The sequence below is a fragment of the Sus scrofa genome, chromosome 5, assembly GCF_054392235.1.
Source record: "Sus scrofa isolate SSC_HxYL_T2T_F1_AM1 chromosome 5, Sscrofa_HxYL_maternal_Yorkshire_Landrace_v2.0, whole genome shotgun sequence".
NCBI lineage: Eukaryota > Metazoa > Chordata > Mammalia > Artiodactyla > Suidae > Sus > Sus scrofa.
The window spans coordinates 92,068,778-92,091,959 of NC_139387.1; the positions used below are offsets into that span (position 1 = coordinate 92,068,778).

Sequence of the window (23,182 nt, forward strand, 5' to 3'; positions counted from 1 at the left end):
AATTGTCTCCATGCTCTCATGATTGACCTTTCTGGCTCAATCTTTTTGCTTTAAATATTCATCAGTACCCATTTCCCTCCATACACAGGTATTCTGTAATTTCTATTAATAAGTGGAGTTTTTTTCGCATTGCTAGGGCAGTTTGATTTGTCCACAAAGCAGTGATCTGAATTCTTGAACTTCTCTACAGACTCCTTAACTTAAAGAGAAACACTGGGAGTTCCCATCATGGCTCAGCGGTAATGAATCTAATATCCATGAGAACGCAAGTTCGATCCCTGGTCTTGCTCAGCATGTTAAGGATCCAGCATTGACGTGAGCTGTGGTGTAGGTAGCAAATGAGGCTCACATGTGGTGTGGCTATGGCTGTGACATAGACCAGCAGGCGTAGCTCCAATTTGACCCCTAGACTGGGAACCTCCATATGCCACTGGTGCAGCCCTAAAAAAAAACAAAAAAATAAAGAGAAACTCTAGCTTGCGAGCTCCAAAAGACAAATGTAGGAAGACAATAAACAATTAATTAACTTCTGTGTTAGAATATTAATCAGAGTTCAAAAAAATCATTGAAATCAGAGAATTTCAGGACTAGAACTCTTTGGAGATTATGTGCTCAACTTTATCATTTTATAGGTAAGGAATCTGAGGCCCGACCATAGAAACCAAATAGATCTTTCTAAATTTGAGATCTCATCTTGTAACTCACTTTCTTAAAAATATGTCCATGGCTTCCCAATCATGGTCAAGCTGATATCTAAATTCCTCAGTGTAGTATAGAACGTCTCTATCATCTGGTTTCTACTTCCCATTCCAGCCTTACCTTTTGCTTCTCTCTCCAACTTATCCCAGAACTCAGGGCTTCCAGGTACACTGTGTTCTTTCTTACCCACATGATATTGCACATAATTTCTGCTAGTCCTTCCCAATTTGAGTGCTTAATCTGAACCATCCTTCAGATATCTGATTAGACATCATCTTCTCTGAAAACATATCCCAGATTCCCTCTACACTCCCAAGCACAAGTCACCATCGCAGCACATTTGCAGCATCCTAACTGCTTTTGAACAATCTGTTACCATCACTGGAAGGAAAGAACAGACAGTTGAGGGCAGAGACCTACATCTTATTCATTGTTCCAGCTTCACATCTTTCCATCCCCCCACAGAGTAAAAACTCATTTATTTATTTTTTATTAGTTAATGAATTATATGCATTTTTAGGTGTACAACAATTATCACAACCAAATTTTATAGCATGTCCATCCCAGATCCTCTGTGAATCCCTCCACACCCCAATCTGTCTCATTTGGAAACCATAAGTTTTTCAGTCTGTGAGTCAGTATCTGTTATGCAAAGAAGTTCTGTCTGTCCTATTTTTAGATTCCGCATGTAAGTGATAGCATTTGATATTGGTGTCTCATTGTCTGATTGACTTCACTTAGCATGATAGTTTCTAGGTCCATCCATGTTGCTACAAATGCCATTATTTCTTTCCTTTTAATGGCTGAGTAATATTCCATTGTGTAAATGTACCACTTCTTCTTGATCTACTCCTCTGTCGATGGACATTTAGGTTGTTTCCATGTCTTGGCTATTGTAAATAATGCTGCAATGAACATTGGAGTACATGTGTCTTTGCGAGTCATGGTTTTCTCCGGATAGATCGCACAGGAGTGGAATTGCTGGATCAAATGGTAATTCTATTTTTACTTTTCTGAGGAGTCTCCATACTGTTCTCCACAGTGGTTGCACCAATTTACATTCCTTCCAACAGTGTACTAGGGTTCCTTATTCTCCACACCCTCTCCAGCACTTACTGTTTATAGACTTTTTGATGATGGAGATTCTGGCCAGTGTAAGGTGGAACACATAGTGGTTTTGATTTGCATTTCTCTAATAATGAGTGATGTTAAACATCTTTTCACGTGTTTTTTTGGCCATCAATATGTCTTCTTTGGAGAATTGTCTGTTTAGATCTTCTGCCCACTTTTGGATGGTGTTGTTTGTTTTTTTGGTATGGAGCTGAAAAGGTGTTCATAAATTTTGGAGATGAATCCCTTGTCAGTCGATTCATTTGCAAAGATTTTCTCCCATTCTGTGGGTTGTCTTTTTGTGTTGTTTAGGGTTTCCTTTTCTGTGTAGAAACTTTGAAGTTTAATTAAGTCCCATTTGTTTATTTTTGTTTTTCTTGTTAATACTCTAACAAGTGGATCTGAGAAGATGTTGCTGTTGTTTAGGTCAGAGAGTGTTTGGCCTATGTTTTCCTCTAGGAGTTTGATAGTGTCTGGTCTTATATCCAGGTCTTTAATCCATTTTGACTTTATTTTTGTGTATGGTGTTAGGGAGTGTTCTAATTTCATTCTTTTCCGTGTGGCTGTCCAGTTTTTCCAGCACCACTTATTGAAGGGACTGTCTTTCCTCCATTGTATTTTCTTGCCTCCTTTGTCATAGATTAGTTGGCTGTAGGTGCATGGGTTTTCAATCCTGTTCCACTGCTCTATATTTCTGTCTTTGTGCCAGTACCATGTGGTTTTGATGACTGTAGCTTTGTAGTATAGTCTGAAGTCAGGGAGCCTGGTTCCTCAAGCTCCATTTTTCTTTTTCAGGATGTCTTTGGCTCTTCTGGGTCTTTTGTGCTTCCAAACAAACTTTAAAATATTTTGTTTGAGTTCTGTGAAAAATGTCCTCAGAAATTTGATAGGGATTGCACTGAATCTGTAGATTGCCTTGGGTAGAATAGTCATTTTGATAATATTGACTCTTCCAATGCAAGAGCATGGTATGTCTTTCCAACCGTTTGTGTCATCTTTGATTTCTTTCATCAGCGTCTAATAGTTTTCAGAGTACAGGTCTTTTGTCTCTGTAGGTAGGTTTACTCCTAGGTATTTTATTCTTTTGGATGCAATGGTAAATGGGATCATTTCCATAATTTCTCTTTCTGATCTTTCATTGTTAATATAGAGAAATACAGTCAATTTCTATGTGTTCATATTGTATCCTGCAACTTTGCCAAATTCGTGCATGAGCTCTAACAGTCTTCTGGTAGAGTCTTTAGGATTCCCTAGGTATAGTATCATGTCATCTGCAAACAGTGGTAGTTTTACTTCTTCCTTTCCAATTTGGATTCCTTTTATTTCTTTCACTTCTCTGATTGCTCTGGCTAGAACTTCCAAAACTATGCTGAGTAGTAGTGGTGAGAGCAGACATCCTTGTGGTGTTCCTGATCTCAGCGGGAATTCTTTCAGCTTTTCACCACTGAGAATGTTGTTAGCTGTGGGTTTGTCATCTATGACTTTTGTTATGTTGAGGTAGGTTCCCTCTATGCCTGCTTTCTGAAGGGGTTTTATCAGCAATGTGTCTTGGATTTTGGCAAAGACTTTTTCTGCATCTATTGAGAGGATCATATGGTTTTTATTCTTCATTTTATTAATGTGGTGTATCACACGGATGGCTTTGTGGATATTGAAGAATCCTTGCATCCCGGGGATAAATCCCACTTGATCATGGTATACAATTCTTTGAATGTATTGTTGGATGTGGTTTGCTAGTATTTTGTTGAGGATTTTTGCATCGATGTTCATCAGTGAAATTGGCCTGTAATTTTCTTTGTTTTGTGGTTTTGGTATCAGGGTGATGGTGGCCTCATAGAATGAGTTTGGGAGTACCCCTTCCTCTGTGATTTTTTGGAATAGTTTGAGAGGGAGAGGTGTTAGTTCTACTCTAAATGTTTGATAGAATTTGCCTGTGAAGCCATCTGGTCCTTGACTTATGTTTGTTGGAAGTGTTTTAATGACAGTTTCAATGTCCGTACTTGTGTTTGGTCTATTCATCTTTTCTATTTCATCTTTGTTTAGTCTTAGAGGATTTGTCCATTTCTTCTAGGTTTTTCATTTTATTGGCATATAGTTGCATGTAGTAGTCCTTATGGTCCTTTGTATTTCTGTGATGTCTGTTGTAACTTCTCCTTTTTCATTTCTGATTTTATTGATTTGAGTCCTCTCTCTTTTTTTCTTCATAAGTCTGGCTAAGGGTTTATCAATTTTGTTGATCTTTTCCAAGAACCAGCTTTTCATTTCATTGATCTTTTCTATGGTTTTCTTCATTTCTATTTCATTGATTTATGCTCTGATCTTTATGATTTCTTTCCTTTTGCTAACTTTAGGTCTTGTTTGTCTTCTCTCTCTAGCTGCCATAGATGTAAAGTTAGCTTGTTTATTTGAGCGTTTTCTTGTTTCCTGAGGTGGATTTTATTGCTATAAACTTTCCTCTTAGAATGGCTTTTGCTGCATCCCATAGGTCATATCTTTGTTGTCATTTGCTTCTAGGTATTTTTTAATTTCCTCTTTGATTTCTTCAGTGATCCATTGGTTGTTTAGTAGCATGTTGTTTAGTCTCCACGTGTTTGTTGTTTTTTGCAGTTTTTTCCTTGTTGTTGATTTCCAGTCATATAATATTGTGGTCGGAGAAGGTGCTTGATATGATTTCAATTTTCTTAAAGTTACCAAGGTTGGATTTGTAGCCCAGGATGTGATCAATCTTAGAGAATGTTCCATGTGCACTTGAGAAGAATGTGTTTTCTGTTGCTTTTGGATGGAATGTCCTATAAATATCTATTAAGTCCATCTGGTCTAATGCTTCATTCAGGGCCTGTGTTTCCTTATTGATTTTCTCTCTGGTTGATCTGTCCATTGCTTTAAGTGGGGTGTTAAAGTCCCCCACTATTATTGTGTTATTGTCAATTTGTCCTTTTCAGGTTGTTAGCAGTTGCCTTATATATTGTGATGATCCTATGTTGGGTGCATAGATATTTACAATTGTTATATCTTCTTCTTGGATTGATCCTTTGATCATTATGTAGTGTCCTTCATTGTCTCATAAAATATTCTTCATTTTAAGGTCTATTTGTCTGATATGAATATTGCCACTCCAGTTTTCTTTTGATTCCTGTTTGCATGGAATATTTTCTTCCATCCTCTCACTTTCAACTTGTGTGCGTCTCTAGAAGTGAAGTCGGTCTCTTGAAGACGGCATATATATGGGTCCTGTTTTTATATCCATTCAGCCAGTCTATGTCTTTTGGTTGGGGTGTTTAGTCCATTAACATTTAAGGTAATTATTGATAGGTATGTTCTCATTGCTATTTTATTGTTTTGGATTTGTTTTCGTTGCTATTTTTTCTTCCCTTCTCTTGTTCTCTCCTCTTCTGGTTTGATGACTATCTTTAGTGTTGTATTTGAGTTGATTTTTCTTACTTGTGTATCAGTTGTAGATTTTTGGTTTTCAGTTACTCTGAAGTTTTGATATAAGAGTCTATATATATATGAGATTGTTTTAAGTTGTTAGTCTCTTAATTGCAAGTTCATCTCCATTGTCCTGCATTTGTACCTTCCTCTTCTCACAAGTTCTGATTTTGGTGGCAAAATTGTGCATGGATGATTTTGTATCTTTACTGTATATATGCCTTTACAAGTGAGCCTTGTCATTTGTGGTATTTTTGTTTCTGGTTGTGGCCTTTTCTTTTCTGCGTAGAGAAGTTCCTTTAGTATTTGTTGTAAAGCTGGTTTAGTGTTGCTGAATTCTCTCAGCTTTTTCTTATCTGTAAAGCTTTTGATTTCTCCTTCAAATATGAATGAGGGCCTTGCTGGGTAAAGTAATCTTGGCTGGAGGTGTTTTTTTTTGTTTGTTTGTTTGTTTGTTTTTCATCACGTTAAGTATGTCCTGCCACTCCCTTCTGGCCTGCAGAGTTTCTGCTGAAAAATCTGCCAATAACCTTATCAGGGTTCCTTTGTATGTTATTTGTTTCTTTTCCCTAGCTGCTTTCAATATTTTCTCTTTAATTTTGGTTAGTTTGATTAATATGTGTCTCAGGGTGTTCCTTCTTGGGTTTCTTTTATATGGTATGCATTGCGCTTCCTGGATTTGAGTGAGTGGTTCCTTTCTCATGTTAGGAAAGTTTTGAGCTATTTTCTCTTCAAATATTTTCTCTGTCCCTTTCTCTCTCTTCTCCTTCTGAACCCATATAACATGGATGTTGGTGCATTTAACATTGTACCAAAGTTCTCTGAGACTTTCTTCATTTCTCTTCAATCTGTTTCCCTTTTCTGTTCTGCATCCATGATTTCCACTAGTCTGTCCTCCACCTCATTTATTCATACTTCTGCCTCCTATATTCTGCTTTTGGCTGCTTCTAATGAATTTTTTATTTGTTATTATATTTTGCATCTCTTCTTGTTGAAGTTTTATATCTTGTATCTCTTTGCTCAGTGTTTCCCGTAAATTATCCATCTTTGCCTCCAGTTTATTTCCAATGTTTTGCATCATCTTCAGCATTAACTGTCTAAAATCTTTTTCCTGGAGGCTGAAAATCTCCTGATCCACTTAGATGTTTTTCTGGGGGTATTTCTTTCTCCCTTATCTGAGTTATCGTTCTTTGACTTTTCATTTTTATAGGTTTTTAGTGTGGTGACCTTTTTGCAGACAATAGAGTTGTAGCCTCTCTTACTTCTGGTGTCTGCCCCTCTTTTGGCTGAAGTTGGTGCAGGGGCTTGCTGTAGACTTCCTGACGGGAGGGACTGGTGCCTGCCCACTGGTAGGTGGAGCTTATTCCTTTCCCTCTGGTGGGTGGGTCTTTGTCTCTGGGTGAGATTAGAGGCAGCTGTGTGCCTCAGGGGTCTTTAGGCATCCTATTTACTGATGGGTGGGGCTGTGATTCCATCTGGATTATTGTTTGGTCTGGAGCTTCTCAGTGCTGATGGCTGGGGCCGGATTTTCCTAAAATGGCTACCTCCAGAGAAACGCAGCTGATGATTACTCCCAAAAGCTTTGCCTCCAATGCCCTTCTCCCACAACAAGCCATAGTCCCCTCTGTTTTCCCAGGACATCCACCAAGAACTGCAGTCAGGTCCAACCCAGATTCCTATGGAGACTTTGCTTTGCCCTGGGACAGTGCACGTGAACGTCTGTGTGTGCCTTTCAAGAATGGGTTCTCTGTTTCCCCTAGTCCTGTGGAGCTCCTGCACACAAACCCCACTGGCCCTCAATGCCAAATGCTCCACAGGTTCTTTCTCCCAGTTCCAGATCCCCAAGCATGGGGATTTGATGTGGGGCTCAGAATTCTCACTCCTGTAGTTGAGTCTCTATGATACAGTTACTTTCCAGTCCATGGAGTGTCCCACCCAGGAGGTATGGGGTTGCTTATATTGTATAATTGCCTCTCCTACCTCTTGATGTGGCCTCCTCTTTGGCTTCTGGAGTAGGATATCTTTTTTAGTTTCCAGTCCATTTGATTGATGGTTGCTCAGCATTTGGTTGTAATTTTGTTGTTTTTGTGAGAGAAGTTGAGCTCTAGTCCTTCTATTCCACCATTTTAATCCTATCCCACCCCAGCTTCACATCTTGATCAGGTGTCTGACATTCAGTATTTAAGATTAATTATTAATTCTCTGTTAACTTCCCTAGCATACTTCAATTCTTCTATCAGCCATCCTTACAAAACCCATTTTCGGAGGGGAAAAAAAAACTGATTCATTCACATCAATGTATAGGTCACTGATAGTATTAAATGGCAGCATATACATTTTCAGAGGAACAGAGTTTTGAGGCACAGGATTGAATTCCCAATGCAGATAATCCAACTTTAAATACTGAGCCATGACAGTGTCTGTGAGAGAACAGAAGCTTTCCCAGAATATTCAACTCAATCACATAGGTGACCTACTCTCACCTGATCCTTGCAGAAGAATGACTCTGTGTTTCTGTTTACAAAAATCAGATTGCTTCCTATTTGTTTGTTTGTTTTTTCTGTATTAAGCAAGTAATTATTTACCCACAGTAAAAATGCCTGATTTAATTTGTAACATTTCTGGCTTTGTTTTAGGGAAGCAATGTTATGGAAGATCAGGATTTGTTGGAAATTGGAATCCTTAATTCTGGGCACAGACAAAGAATTCTACAGGCAATCCAGCTCCTTCCAAAGGTAAGCCATGTTTTATTCTCCTGGCCCTATGCAGTGGTTTTAAGTCCAGGTATTCAAGGGGTATTCATATTTGGGACAATATGTCTACACAGTGATGCAATTCCCCAAAGCAGGTCTTAGTCCAGCTAAATATTCAGACTCCTAAGACTACTATGAGCCATAATAGATTTATAGAGAAAGATGTAACACAGAAAATGCCACTGACCAGCAGGGCAGCTTGAGTTTCTTTTCAGTGGGATTTTTTTGGGTTTTGGTTTTTTTTTTTTTTTTTGGCCTTTTGTCTTTTAGAGCCACATCAGTGGCATATGGAGGTTCCCAGGCTAGGAGTTGAATCAAATCTGTAGATGCTAGCTGATGCCAGAGCCACAGCAATGCAGAATCTGAGCCGCATCTGCAACCTACACCACAGTTCACAGAAATGCCAGATCTTTAACCCACTGAGCGAGGCCAGGGATCAAACCTGTGTCCTTGTGGATGCTAGTCGGGTTTGTTAACCACTGAGCCATGATGGGAACTCCTCAGTGAGATTCTTTATATCAGTACAAATATCAGTTCAGGCCCCCCAGGTGACAGATCAGCTACAGGAAGACGAAATCAATATTGGGTGCTTATAAGAATGTTCCTGGATGAAATAATGCCCATTTGCAGCAAGACGGATGGAACTAGAGATTATCAGACCAAGTGAAGTAAGTCATGCAGAGAAAGACAAATATCATATGATATTACTTATATATGAAATATAATAAAAATGATACAAAAGAACTTATTTATAAAACAGAAACAGGAGTTCCCATTGCGACTCAGCAGGTTACGAACCCAACTAAGAGCCATTAGGACACAGGTTTGATCGGTAGCCCTGCTCAGTGGGTTAAGGATATGGTGTTGCCATGAGCTGTGGTGTAGATCCAGATGCAGTGTGGATCCAGTGTTGCTGTGACTGTGGTGGAGGCTGGCAGCTGCGTCTGCAGTTCAACCCCCTCGCCCAAGAACTTATATATGCCATAAATGCGGCCCTAAAAAAAGCGAAAGAAAAAAAAAAAAAGAAAGAAACAAACTCACAGATTTCAAAACCAATCTTAATGGTTGCCATAGATGAAACCATTGTGGGGAGGGAAGAGTTGGGGGAGTGGGAATAACATATATACACTAATGTATAAAACAGATGATTAATGAGAACCTATAGCACAGGAAAATCTATTCAATAGTTTGTAATAACCTATGTGGGAAAAAAAGAATGGATACATTTATATGTATGACAGATTCACTTTGCTGTACACCTGAAACTGACACAACATTGTAAGTCAACTATACTCCAAGAACACTTTTAAAAAGAATGTTCCTGCATCAGAAGACCCATACCTCATTAGAGGCAATATCTCTTGTAACAACTCCATAGGCTTCTTCTCCAGGGACAAGGGACCTGCTCAATCACGAGTCATCACTTAGGGAAATCCAGAGGACCACATCCCTGTCAGGTGTTTATAGTTCATGTATAAATCTTCCCAATCCAGGTGCAATTTACCATCAAGGCATATTTTAACTGTAAGTAGTATGTTACCTAGCAACAGAATTGACCTTCAGTTTCCTGATAAGGCTTCACAGGAGCATAAAACAAGAGGTAGGATCTGAGCATTGGTCTTCAAAACATGAAGGATTTTAATTGGTAAGGAAAGGGAAAGGCATTTCAGGGACCAACAGGAATCATATAAATACAGGAATGATCCAGGAAACAATTGCCAGAAGCATTAGGGGGACAGTAATACCATGTAATTTAAAATCCAAAGGGATTTGCACCACCGCAATGTGAATTTACTTAATGCCACTAAACCGTACATTTCAGGATGGTGTAAGGTGATACATTTTATGTTTTTTTATTTCACTACAATTTTAAAAAATAATTTTTTAAAAGAAGAAAATACAGTGTAATTAAAACAACTGGAGAGTGGAATCAGAAATAAAACAGAAAAAGTAGCTTAGATCAAATTGGTGTCAGGCTAAGGAGTTTGAAATTTATTTGGTATGCACTGGGGAGCAGACTTGACTAGACTGCTTTAGACCAGTTAATTCTGGAGGCAGTATACAACAGGAATTAGGAGGAAGGAAATGCTGAAGTTGGGTCATTCAACTGGGAAAATACTCAGGGGCAAGATTGGAGGTAGGGTAGCTGGCGGACGGTAATAGATGCCTTAGATAGATAAATCTATCATATACTTTGTATTCTCCTCTGCTCTTTTCCTTTCTAAGGAGGCTGTAATTTCTTTGCGTCTGAATGAGAAAGGTAAATATTAACCACTGTTTCTAAGTAGCATGAGGAAATTTGCCAACTGACAGTGAACTGAGTTTCCACTGATAGAAACTTAACCACTTTTGCAAATTCAAAGTCAAGCATACAAAGGAGTTTAATCATACACTTTTCTACACTAAAAGGAAAAGAATAAAACATCCTTAGAACCATATCTGGAAGTAATTCTTATTAACATATTGTCCATCTCACTGCTTTTGTATCTTTTATTTAAAATATTACTTTCACGGCAAGTTTTCTCCTCACTCTCAGCAAGGACTTCTGCACTGCCGTATCTCCAGCACCCACCACAGTGCCTGGCCCCTCATAGGCACTCAATAAATCAATGAATTACTCCCCATTTGTCAGAAATCTGCCTGTCATTTAAAGTTCAACTCAAATAGTTCTGTATCACTTGCTTTGTGAAACTTCCCCTAAAGTGTAACCACTTCTTACCACCTTAGTAATTACTACCCTAGTCCAAACCGTCACCTCTAACCGACTACCACAATAAAGTCTCACCTGTCATCTCTAGGTTAGACTACTTGAATCAGTTTTTTGTTGGTGTTCTCACCTGGGTGGTACATAGATGTGTAATCCCTGTCCTAGTTACCTTTCTTACCACTTGATGGTTGAGTTTCCACACAGTATCCAGAAAGAAATGTAAGTCAGATCATGCCACTCCATGCTTAAAACCTCTAGTGGATTCCCTTTCTTCTGAGAATAGGATCTTCCTCATGGCTTTCCTCTCTCACGCTCCCTTTCTCCAACATTTTAGTCACGTGGCTTTCCTTTTTGTTCCAGAACATGCCAATCTCATTTTTTGCCTCAAGGCCTTTCCATATGGGTCTGTCTGCCTGGAAAGCCTTTTCTTCAGACCTTCAAATGCTTGCTCCTTACACCATCAAGTCTCTATTCAGCTGTCATCTCATCACAGAGGGCTTTGTGCCCTCAAATCACACCCCTCACCCACTATCACTGTCCTTCATATCATCCTGATTCTGTTTTCTTCATAGCACTTGTGACTACCTGAAGTCATATTATTTGTTTGTCTTATTTTTCATTTCCCCCCCAGAAGGTGAATGAAGTGAAACAAGGTCAATGAAATAAGGGACCTTGGCTATCTTGTTTTCCTTCTCTATATCCAGTCCCTGGAATAGTGCCTAGCACATAATAGGTGGTCAAAAAATAATTTGTGGAATGAAAGGATACTCTGTTCTCTCTTTCCTTTGAGATTTGATGGCCCTATGCTTGTTCTGTCTGAACGTACTAATGATATTCCACCATTTCTATGTTATAATCATCCTGAGGGCAGAGATATTGTCACATCCATCCTTGAACTTCCCACCATGCTAAGCGCAATACATGATGTTAAAAGAATGAAATAATGGGTGATTAAAAGAATGAATATTTTTCATGTTATTCAAATATAAATTTTTAAACCAAATAGTACCTCAGTTTTTAAGCTATGATCTATAATCCAGTACCTGCCATTTTGAGAAACAAAGGAATCTGAACCTAGAATTATTTTGGAAAATAAATGAAGTGTTTATTTATTCGGGAGTAGAGAAAGGTTTATTGCAACAGTTGAGGAAGATTCTTAGCTAAGAATCTGAAAAAAAATTGATATATACACATATACCACTGAATCCCTCTGCCACACAGCAGAAATCAACACAGTGTTGCAAATCAACCACACCTCAATATAGCCTCCCAGAATGGAGGCAAAAAAAGAGTCATGGAAAGAGAGCAGACGGCTCATGCTTAAAAAGTCCTAATTCCCTGATGGGCTTCAGGAAGAGTTTTTAAGGGCAAGTTTGGGGGCAGTGTGCAAAGTAAATGGCTTTCTTCTGCTTGGTTGGTAGTAGAGTAGAATGGTAGTCCAGGAATCTCGATCATCAGCTTCTGGCTCCAACCAGTCTGGGGTCCACATGATTGTGTTCAGCCTGAAGTTACCATCCTCCATCTGGATGGGGACCCAGCTACTATAGAGAGAGATACGTATCAGATTGCTGTGCATGTCCCCTGAGGGGCAAGCAGACCGTGCCCCATCTCTACACTGTTATTTCTTGGTTACCTTTCCTTGAACTGTTAATTTTTAAGAAAGAATGTTCCCTTTAGAGAAAACAATATATGAGAAATAACACAAAATTAAGCTTTTATCAAGAAGCTGATGCTAATGTGCTTACTATGCACCCGAATGAGTAGGAAATATATTTTTTAAAAAAATCCAAACACATGTTCAGCAGCACAAACAAAATACTATAATGATACAAACTGATGCTTTGCCCAATTTTTAAATGGTTAATAGTGTAATTCTACTACCAGCACATTCATTTGCATTCACTTAACTGCACTGCCAAAATGTGGACAAAATGTCTCTTCATTTTGTTTGTGCAATTTTGGTCCTCAGAATCTTTGTGTTCTTCATCTGTCATGATAAATGTTCCATGGATTGCTACCTGAGATCCTTTTGTTTGTTTGTTTGTTTTTTCCATTTGGGAGAGGTTTTTTTTTCTTTATCTCATAGATTTTTTTATTACTCAACGAATTTATTACATTTATAGTTGTACAACAATCATCACAACCAAATTTTATAGCATTTCCATCCCAAACCTCCAGCCCATGCCCCCACCCCTAACTTGTCTCATTTGGAAACCGTAAGTTTTTCAAAGTCTGTGAGTCAGTATCTGTTCTGCAAAGAAGTTCATTGTGTCCTTTTTTTAGACTCCACATGTAAGTTATAGTATATGATGTTGGTGTCTTGCTCTCTGACTGACTTAGCTTAGCATGATAATCTTCAGGTCCATCCATGTTGCTGCAAATGCCATTATTTCTTTCCTTGTAATGGCTGAGTAATATTACACATCTTCTTTATCCATTCCTCTGCCAGTGGACATTTAGGTTGTTTCCATGTCTTGGCTTTTGTATATAGTGCTGCAATGAACACTGGAGTACATATATCTCTTTGAGTCATGGTTTTCTCTGGATAGATGCCCAGGAGTGGGATTGCTGGATCAAATGGTAATTCTATTTTTAGTTTTCTGAGGAATCTCCATAATGTTTTCTACAGTGGTTTTACCAATTTACATTCCCACCAACAGTGTAAAAGGGTTCCCTTTTCTCCACACCCTCTCTGACATTTATTGTTTGTAGATTTTTTTTTTCTGCTGCACAGCATGGGGACCAAGTAACACATACATATATACATACTTTTTCTTCCCATTGTTGTGTTATGATGTAAGTGTCTAGACATAGTTCTCAGCGCTACACAGCAGGATCTCATTGTAAATCCATTCCAAGAGCAATATGTTTATAGATTTTTTGATGATGGCCATTCTGGCCAGTGTAAGGTGGGACATCATAGTGGTTTTGATTTGCGTTTCTCTAATAATGAGTAATGTTGAACATCTTTTCATGTGTTTTTTGGCCATCTATATGCTTGGAGAATTGTCTGTTTAGATCTTCTGTCCATTATTTGATGGTGTTGTTTGGTTTTTTTGGTATGGAGCTGCAGAAGTTGTTTATAAATTTTGGAGATTAATCCACTGTCAGTTGATTCACTTGCAAATATTTTCTCCCATTCTGTGGGTTGTCTTTTTGTTTTATTTAGGGTTTCCTTTTCTGTGCAGAAACTTTTAAGTCCCTTTTGTTTATTTTTGTTTTTACTGTCATACCTCTAGGAGGTGGATCTGAGATGATGTTGCTGTGGTTTATGTTGGAAAGTGTTTGGCCTATGTTTTCCTCTAAGAGTTTGATAGTGTCTGGTCTTATATCCAGGTCTTTAATCCATTTGGAGTTTATTTTTGTGTATGGTGTTAGGGAGTGTTCTAATTTCATTCTTTTCCGTGTGGCTGTCCAGTTTTTCCAGCACCACTTATTGAAGGGACTGTCTTTCCTCCATTGTATTTTCTTGCCTCCTTTGTCATAGATTAGTTGGCTGTAGGTGCATGGGTTTTCAATCCTGTTCCACTGCTCTATATTTCTGTCTTTGTGCCAGTACCATGTGGTTTTGATGACTGTAGCTTTGTAGTATAGTCTAAAGTCAGGGAGCCTGGTTCCTCAAGCTCCATTTTTCTTTTTCAGGATGTCTTTGGCTCTTCTGGGTCTTTTGTGCTTCCAAACAAACTTTAAAATATTTTGTTTGAGTTCTGTGAAAAATGTCCTCAGAAATTTGATAGGGATTGCACTGAATCTGTAGATTGCCTTGGGTAGAATAGTCATTTTGATAATATTGACTCTTCCAATGCAAGAGCATGGTATGTCTTTCCATCCGTTTGTGTCATCTTTGATTTCTTTCATCAGCGTCTAATAGTTTTCAGAGTACAGGTCTTTTGTCTCTATAGGTAGGTTTACTCCTAGGTATTTTATTCTTTTGGATGCAATGGTAAATGGGATCATTTCCATAATTTCTCTTTCTGATCTTTCATTGTTAATATAGAGAAATACAGTCAATTTCTATGTGTTCATATTGTATCCTGCAACTTTGCCAAATTCGTGCATGAGCTCTAACAGTCTTCTGGTAGAGTCTTTAGGATTCCCTAGGTATAGTATCATGTCATCTGCAAACAGTGGTAGTTTTACTTCTTCCTCTCCAATTTGGATTCCTTTTATTTCTTTCACTTCTCTGATTGCTCTGGCTAGGACTTCCAAAACTATGCTGAGTAGTAGTGGTGAGAGCAGACATCCTTGTGGTGTTCCTGATCTCAGCGGGAATTCTTTCAGCTTTTCACCACTGAGAATGTTGTTAGCTGTGGGTTTGTCATCTATGACTTTTGTTATGTTGAGGTAGGTTCCCTCTATGCCTGCTTTCTGAAGGGGTTTCATCAGCAATGTGTCTTGGATTTTGTCAAAGACCTTTTTCTGCATCTATTGAGAGGATCATATGGTTTTTATTCTTCATTTTATTAATGTGGTGTATCACACGGATGGATTTGTGAATACTGAAGAATCCTTGCATCCCTGGGATAAATCCCACTTGATCATGGTATACAATTCTTTGAATGTATTGTTGGATGTGGTTTGCTAGTATTTTGTTGAGGATTTTTGCATCAATGTTCATCAGTGAAATTGGCCTGTAATTTTCTTTGTTTTTGTTGTATCTTTGTCTGGTTTGGTATCAGGGTGATGGTAGCCTCATAGAATGAGTTTGGGAGTGCCCCATCCTCTGTGATGTTTTGGAATAGTTTGAGAAGGAGAGGTGTTAGCTTTTCTCTAAATGTTTGATAGAATTTGCCTGTGAAGCCATCTGGTCCTGGACTTTTGTTTGTTGGAGGTGTTTTAATGACAGTTTCAATGTCCGTACTTGTGATTGGTCTCTTCATCTTTTCTATTTCATCTTTGTTTAGTCTTGGAGGGTTGTACTTTTCTAAGAATTTGTCCATTTCTTCTAGGTTTTTCATTTTATTGGCATATAGTTGCATGTAGTAGTCTCTTATGGTCCTTTGTATTTCTGTGATGTCTGTTGTAACTTCTCCTTTTTCATTTCTAATTTTATTGATTTGAGTCAATATGTCCTTTAATTAACATATTGTCTTTTGCAATTGGTGAAATTGTTCCTAAACTGAGAAAAGGTGATTTTCTAAGTGACATCTTGATCTGTTAGCACAGTGCAGAGTATGTTTTTCATGCTTTATTTGTATTTGTTTTTTCATGTTTCAATGTCAGAAGTTTATCACGTTGGTAAAAATGTTTGTTCTATAATATGTCCTTTTTAATATTGAAGTATCTACCCATGCAAAGGTCTTCAGTCTGCATGTTCTGATTTCACTTGATACACTGAACACATGGAATATGTTCTCTATGTTCTAAGTGTAGACGTCTTTAGAACAGTAATCACTTACTTGCTCTTTTACATTCATTCTTTCCCTGTGTCTTCAGTAGTGCCTGACCTTTGGGAGCAAAGCTTAATGATCCATTTTCACCAGCATCCAATTCCCTCACCACCTCAGTCTTTTCTTAGGTCTGAAAGTTTCATGGGACTCCTGGAGATCAAATGTTACCCTGTTCTCTTTTTAAGAAGGTACTCATACCGAAAGTTCCATGAGAAGATGGCTTATTTTGTACTCTCTTAGAAACATGGTGGAATATTGGGCTTTTTCTGTCCCCTAGACACAGGGAAATTATCTGATTGCTTATTGGCAACAAATCATTTACCTTTTTCCAGATAAGAATTCTGTGTTGCCAAGTATTCTAAAAGTCTTCAAAAAATCTTCTAAATCCTCTAAAATCCTTTTATAAGGGCATAATCTCTTTTGTCCTTTGACAGCATAACACCTGGATGTCAGGAATTCAAATTATTTTCATTTTAAAAGTTGCAGGATTTCATTTCTAGACCCATGATTTATCTGTTCTCTTAATCTCTCATCCTGAATTGGAAATGTATTTCAGTACACTAGCAGTTTTTATACCACACACCGATTTCACTTTTCAATATTTTTTCCCTTATTTTCCTGTTTCTAATTATCCCCCTATCCTTTGCTCCCACTCATCCTTCAGTCTACTTGGGTCCAACTCGTTCCTCTGCTGCCACCCCACACAACCAGTGCTAAAGTCACCAGTGACTAGCCGAGCAGAAATTCCATAAGAATTCTGTAATTCTACTTTCCCCTCACCTTGGCTTCAGGAGGTTCTAATATTTTTGTCAGCTGCCAAGAGTTCTCTTTGGTCACTATGATACCCAGTTACCTTCCTATCTCTTAGTTGTTCTCTCCTTGCCTGCTCATCCTCCTCAGTGAAACACTGAAGTTCCTCAAAACTCAAACGCAAAATATGTGATGACTAGTAAATAGTGTTCTAACAGGACTCTTGATCATAGCACAGTTTCTGGTATTCAATGTTTTGTTCACTGCTACCCTGCTCCCGCTTTACTGCATAATGAAGACCTATATTTTAGCTGCCCTTTATTTCTAAGTTCAGTTCAATTTTAGCAATATTTGTTGGGCTCCATAGTTTCAATAATTTTTTTCAATAAATGAAACTGAACACCTCTAACCAAATAAGTTACCCTCTTCCCCATCCTCAGTTTGAGATTTTGGTTAAAAAAAATTTTTTATCTCTTTTTCCAGTAGAAAAATAAGATTCTCTACTAGGTATCTGCTGCTGTATAACAGGTTATGCACCCAAAAAAAAGAATCAGGGTAAAATGAAAGACTCCCCCACAAGTTCATTACTCAGATAGCTCCCTGTATGCCCCAGGCTGACTTTGCCAAATGGTACCCTCATCCCCAAAGTGCGTGAGCAACATCCCTGTGAAATAATAAGATATATTGGTCTCTGCCCCTGTTTCCTGCTAATGTTTGGGTTTTGACCCTGGTTCCTCACACAGAACCCCCAAATTCCTTGGAATTTCCTGGGTAAAGGGAACATCTTTTATTCTAATCAAGCAAGTTTTGGGGGCCTCCTGGATTGGGGCTGGTCACCAGAAAGACGTACTGTAATTAAAAACTTGGAACTTTTTGTGCCACTTTTTATCCTCTGGGACAAGAGAGGGGCTGGAGATGGAGTTAATAATTATGCTTATATGACGAAGCCACTACAAAATCCCTAAAGTATGGGCACCAGAGCACTTCCAGGCTGGTGACATATCCGTGTGCCAGGAGGGTGATTTACCCCAAGTGCAGAACAGAAGCTCTTTCTGACATTCCCCTCTGAATCTCTTGATCTAGCTGGTCATCTGTATTCTTCATCATATCCTCTGTTGTATAATAAAAAAAAAAAAAAAACAGTAATCATGGAAAAAGCAACGCATTATTCCAAATCTTAGTGGCACATAACAACATTTACTATCTCACTTTTTCTGCAGGGTAGGAATCCAGGAGCAGCTTAGCTGGGTTCTCTGACTCTGGGGTCTCTATCAGGACTACAGATATCACCAGACTCAACTGAGAAGAATCCATTTCCTAGCTCATTCATGTGGTTGTAGACAGGATCCTGACTTGGGGGAGCGGGATTTTGGATAAGTCCTAAGTGCCTCACAAGCTATTGGCTGAGGTCCTCCCTCAGTTCCTTGTCACGTGGATCCCTCCATAAAAATCCTACAACGTGAAGCTAGTTTCAACAGCATAAGCAAGAGGACAGGAAAGTGCTAGCAAGATGGAAATCTCAGTCTTTTGTAACATCCCATCCTTTTGCCTGTGCTGTCCATTACAATCAAGGCACTAATCCAGCCCAAACACAGAAAGATATGTCTACACAAGGGTGTGAGTTCCAGGAGGGGCGATGATTGGGGAAATCTCAGACATTGGCCTGCTGCAGATACACTTTACAGTCTAGTTTCCAAGTCTAGAAACTGGTCAAAATGGAAAAAAATATTACATGGTTACAACAGTAACAAAGGCATCTTTTCTTTTCATGGGCCCTCTTCATGGTACTATGATTTAGTACAACGTTAGTGATCACCATTCAAAAAAGAGGCTCTTTTCTGAGGAGTTACGTATAGTGTAGCATGATATGACACAATCATACAGAAGTTAGAGACCTTGGAGATTTGCCAATCGCACATAACGATTTCACGATCTGAATGAGACTGATCTAAGTGATACATACAAATCAATAACCCTATAAAACATTACACGTTTAATAAGATGTTCATTCTTTATTGGTGCCTCATTATTGAAAGGAACATAGTTCTATCAAAATTAGGGAAATGGATTGGTCAAACTCTGTTAGATGGTACTTTAAGGATGTTAGAAAATTATGTACATTTTTTAACAAAGCTGGAAAGTAAAAGGACCATTTAGCTTTAGGCCTGATCAGAGAAACAAATAAAGGCAACAGTTGGCCAAAAAAAGCTTGTGAGCAGAGATCCAGAGATACATTGATAAGGGCTGAGAACTCAAGTACTTTTAAAGGCAAGGCAATATGGAGTGGTGGAAACTGTTACAAACTTGAGAGCATAAACTTGGTTTTATTTTCTACTTTATAGATTACATAAAGCATGGGGGACCAGATTTGGTGATAATTGTGTGACTTTGCTACTCCTGTGTCACAGGCACAGAGAATCTCTCCAAAAATTAAAGTCTTAGTACAATGGAATCACTATTTCACAGTTCAAAGAAGTATGAATGTGACTTTATCTCAGTTTGACTTCCTACCCAAGATTCTGCTCTTAAAGACCCTAGTTTTTTCAAGGTCCTTAAAATTCAGATGTTTGTTGATTCTCATTTGATGGTTGAGGAAGATGTGTGCAAGCTTTAGGGGGAAAGTGCATAACCAGTGTAACTTCTTTAAAACTCTGGAAAGGAAGGTTCAGTCCTATTTCCCTGTCACTTAGAAAAATGGTAAAAACTCATGCCTATTTCTTCTGCTATTTTTCAGAAGCACAGTGACAAAACATAGGCTTACAGGCACAGATTCTCTCATCGTACCTTTTGACAAGGAAACTTTTCATTCTGTGCCATCTCTAACTCCTCATCTACCCTCATTCTTTTTACTTGCATTTCTTTCTTTTCATTGGCTGGTATCTTAAATTTCATGCCACTCAGTGTTGACCTACCACGCTGTGGACATTTAGTTAAAGAGATGCTCTCAAACAAAATCCCGCACACATTTGTGCATGGGCCCTAACTTAAAGTTAGTACACGACTGGACCCGTGGTCTAACGGAGGGCATAGTGTACTCCACTTACTGTTGGTCTGGTCCTTGGTGGGAGAAGCTCTGGCTTCTAGACTCTTTCAAGCTCCATTCAGTTCTGTAAATGTCTTATGGCTCTGGAACAAACAGATATGCTCACTTAGATCAGTGTAAAAGATTATGTTTTAGGAGAAATGTTGCTACCATTAGAAAATGGGAAAGGAAGAAAGGGTAACAGCTTAAGGTTAAAAACTTAGGTTATTTGGAGTAAATAAAAAATTTTGAAGTGACAGCAAATCATTCAGATCTTTCTTGTTATTCCTTAGCTTAATTAATCAGGTAATGAACTCTAGCCACTGCAACAAACAACTCCAAAATCTATTAAATGTGTTTTTCACACATATGAAGTCCATGGGTGAGTTAGGTAGCTCTCCTCCAAGCAGTAACTCATGGATTCAGGCTTCTTCCGTCATGTAGCTCTCCCATCTTGGAGTGCTTTGAGAGCGCCCCTACGTGGGGAGGGAGGAACACAGAAGATAACACAGGGTGTTCTGTTGCCAGGCTTGCAAGTGCATCACTTACTTTAGACCACACTTGATGCATGAGACTAAGTTTCATGACCCTTGCTAAACTGCAAAAGAAGCCAAGAAATATAGTCTCCCTTCCCAGGAAGTGCTAATGGAATTTCTAAGGATCTAGACAATCTGTGTCGGAAACACCTTTTTCTTTCCGCACCTCAGCTCTACCCTTCTGCACACTAGTGTTCATTCCTTAAGATTTAGTCCTTGGAAAAGCCTTTATGACATCTTCTGCCTGAGCTAGATTGCTAATTTAATCTTTATGTGCTCCTCCTACACCTATAAAACTATCTATTAACTAGTTTGTCTCTCTTACTCACGATTAGGCTCCTTGTCATGCTCATTTTAATTTCCTAAGTATGGAGCCCCTGTATGTGGTAATGCTCAGTTAATGTTTATTAGACTGGGCTGAACCAAACAAGAATGCAGAGTGAGTCCACTAGTCAGATTCCGAAGCCCAAAGATATTTCCCAGATGAGCACCTTAAATGTAAATCTTTTACAAGAAGCAAGGTGGGTCCTTCTTGAATATAACACCCACAACAAGGTGGCCTCCATTCCCCTCCAGTGACCTCCTCCATGCCTCAGGTTTTCTGTTTACAAGTGGAAACCAATAACCAGCCTGTTCTCCAGTACCTTTGGAGAAGAAATGGCCCATACTTATAAAGCTCTTTGAGCTCTTTGAAATACAAAATAGCTATAGCTTTTTGGGCTGGATAGATATCCGAAGACCCACTAAATGTGAGAGTGGTGCAGTCCCAACTTACTTACAGATACTCTGTTCCAAGGTTCTTATGCCATTTCACAAAGCATGGTAGCTGCTGCATTCTTCCTAAGCTAAAGATGGAGGATTTTTAATGTTTCATTTTAAGTGAATTTAACTTGGAATAGTTTACTATGCAGACTAGAGAAGTGAACTATCATTTTAGTCATCATCCCCCATGATATTTACAGAGAAATATGGGAGGAATTCTGCGAGTAAATAGGTTCTGATCTATCACCATTCCCAGCAGCTGTCATCCTTGATCTAGATGGGGATGAACCTCTCAAAGGAAGTTCCTCCCCATTTAATAAAGAACAAGGGCTCCCTTGGAGTGATACTGCCATCACTAGTAAGAGTAAAGGAATTTTGATATGGGAGCACTTTCCCTTCCTAATGTAATTCTTCCAAGAAAACCACAGTTTAGAGCAGCAAAGGATCTTAAAATAGCCAGCTGAACCTCTCACCTGAGTCTTTTCACAGGTGAGAATAAGCATGGGTCATATTAAATGGCTTGCCTTAAGGCATATTGTTCCTTAGCAACAGAGCTGGAACTAAATCCCAGGTGTCCGTTCTCATGACAGTTGCCTCCTGGGTAATACTCTGCTATATCTGAGACCCAGGGCTCTGAATATGCTTGTGTATTTGTTAGAGAAGCTGCAAACGGACAAGAAAGAACCAAATGACTAAACACAAGAAAAGGAATTGTTTATAAACAAAGGGTTTCCCTTTAAGTTTTAGGCTAAAAAGATGATTTTTACAGCTTTCGTAGACTGCTACTCTCCCTTCTCAAGTCTGGAAGGGAAGGACTGTGGCATGGATCCAAAAGCCCTAGAAAAGCAGGAAGGAGACAGACGTGAAAAAGGAGAAAGGCAGATATAGACTGTGTCAGTTGTCCAGGAGCCACTGGAGGTCAAACCATTTGTTCATCCTTGTAGGTGGCCTTAAAGAATTTTCTTTTTTTTTTTTTTTTTTCTTTTGCTATTTCTTGGGCCGCTCCTGCGGCATATGGAGGTTCCCAGGCTAGGGGTCCAATCGGAGCTGTAGCCACCGGCCTATACCACAGCCACAGCAACGCTGGATCCGAGCCGCGTCTGCAACCTACACCACAGCTCACGGCAACGCCGGATCGTTAACCCACTGAGCAAGGGCAGGGACCGAACCCGCAACCTCATGGTTCCTAGTCGGATTCGTTAACCACTGCGCCACGACGGGAACTCCCTTAAAGAATTTTCATTAGCAGTGGGAAATTCTGTGTCAAAGAAGAAAAGGCATAATGAAATAAAGAAAAATAACTAAAATAATATTATTTATTTTCTTCTTTAATCTGGATAAAGAGGAAGGAAAGATGGGTAAGATGGAAGAGCATTCCAGGAGAGACTGAAGACACATCTTTAGAGCGTTAAACTACACAGAGATGATATTTTTATAGGATTAAGCCAGGAAGCAGCATGGTGTAGTCGTAGTTGGGAATATGGCCAGAACTCCCTGACTTTGATTTTACCTACCCCATAGGGGTATTTTGATGATTAAACGAGTCAATATTTGCAAAGCACTTAAAATGGAGCTTGGCACATCATATGTACTGTGTTCATATTTATTAAATACATTTTTGAAAGATTGAAGGTGAACCAAGAAAAAAAGTGAGGTTCTTTCAATCCATTAGTTATAGCTGAAAATTTTTGCTTCAGACATAAACAGTAAGCAAAATTGAATCTCCTTTTATTTGTTCATTTAATAGATATTTTTTGAATTGCCTACCACATGCCAGGCAATGATTTAGATGTTGAGGATGTGGTATTAGGAAAAAAGACCTACAAGGTCACTCTCCTCATGCAGCTTATTTTAGTGGAGTGTGCAGACAAAACTAGGACAAATATGTCATAGCAGGCAATGATTAGTGCTGTGGAGAAATATTAAGCAAGGGAATAGACAGAAAGAAGAGGATGTATGAATGCTCTTTGAGATGGATAAACTGGGATTCCCACCCAGGCAGTTTAACTGATGTTCTTAACCAC

At 38.8% G+C, this 23,182-nt stretch overlaps 1 protein-coding gene across 50 annotated transcripts in view; it reads left to right on the forward strand.

The window, feature by feature from the left end:
* Positions 1-23,182, forward strand: part of ANKS1B (ankyrin repeat and sterile alpha motif domain containing 1B) — a 1,062,966-nt gene that overhangs the window by 717,693 nt on the left and 322,091 nt on the right. For all 50 annotated transcript variants that reach the window (XR_014804254.1, XR_014804264.1, XR_014804263.1 and 47 more), the window contains one exon: positions 7,875-7,973. Coding sequence is in view for 26 of the 50 variants with exons in the window: in XM_084957460.1 (XP_084813586.1) it covers positions 7,875-7,973 (99 nt within the window). In the remaining 24 variants the exon portion in view is untranslated. The remainder of the gene's footprint in view (positions 1-7,874; positions 7,974-23,182) is intronic.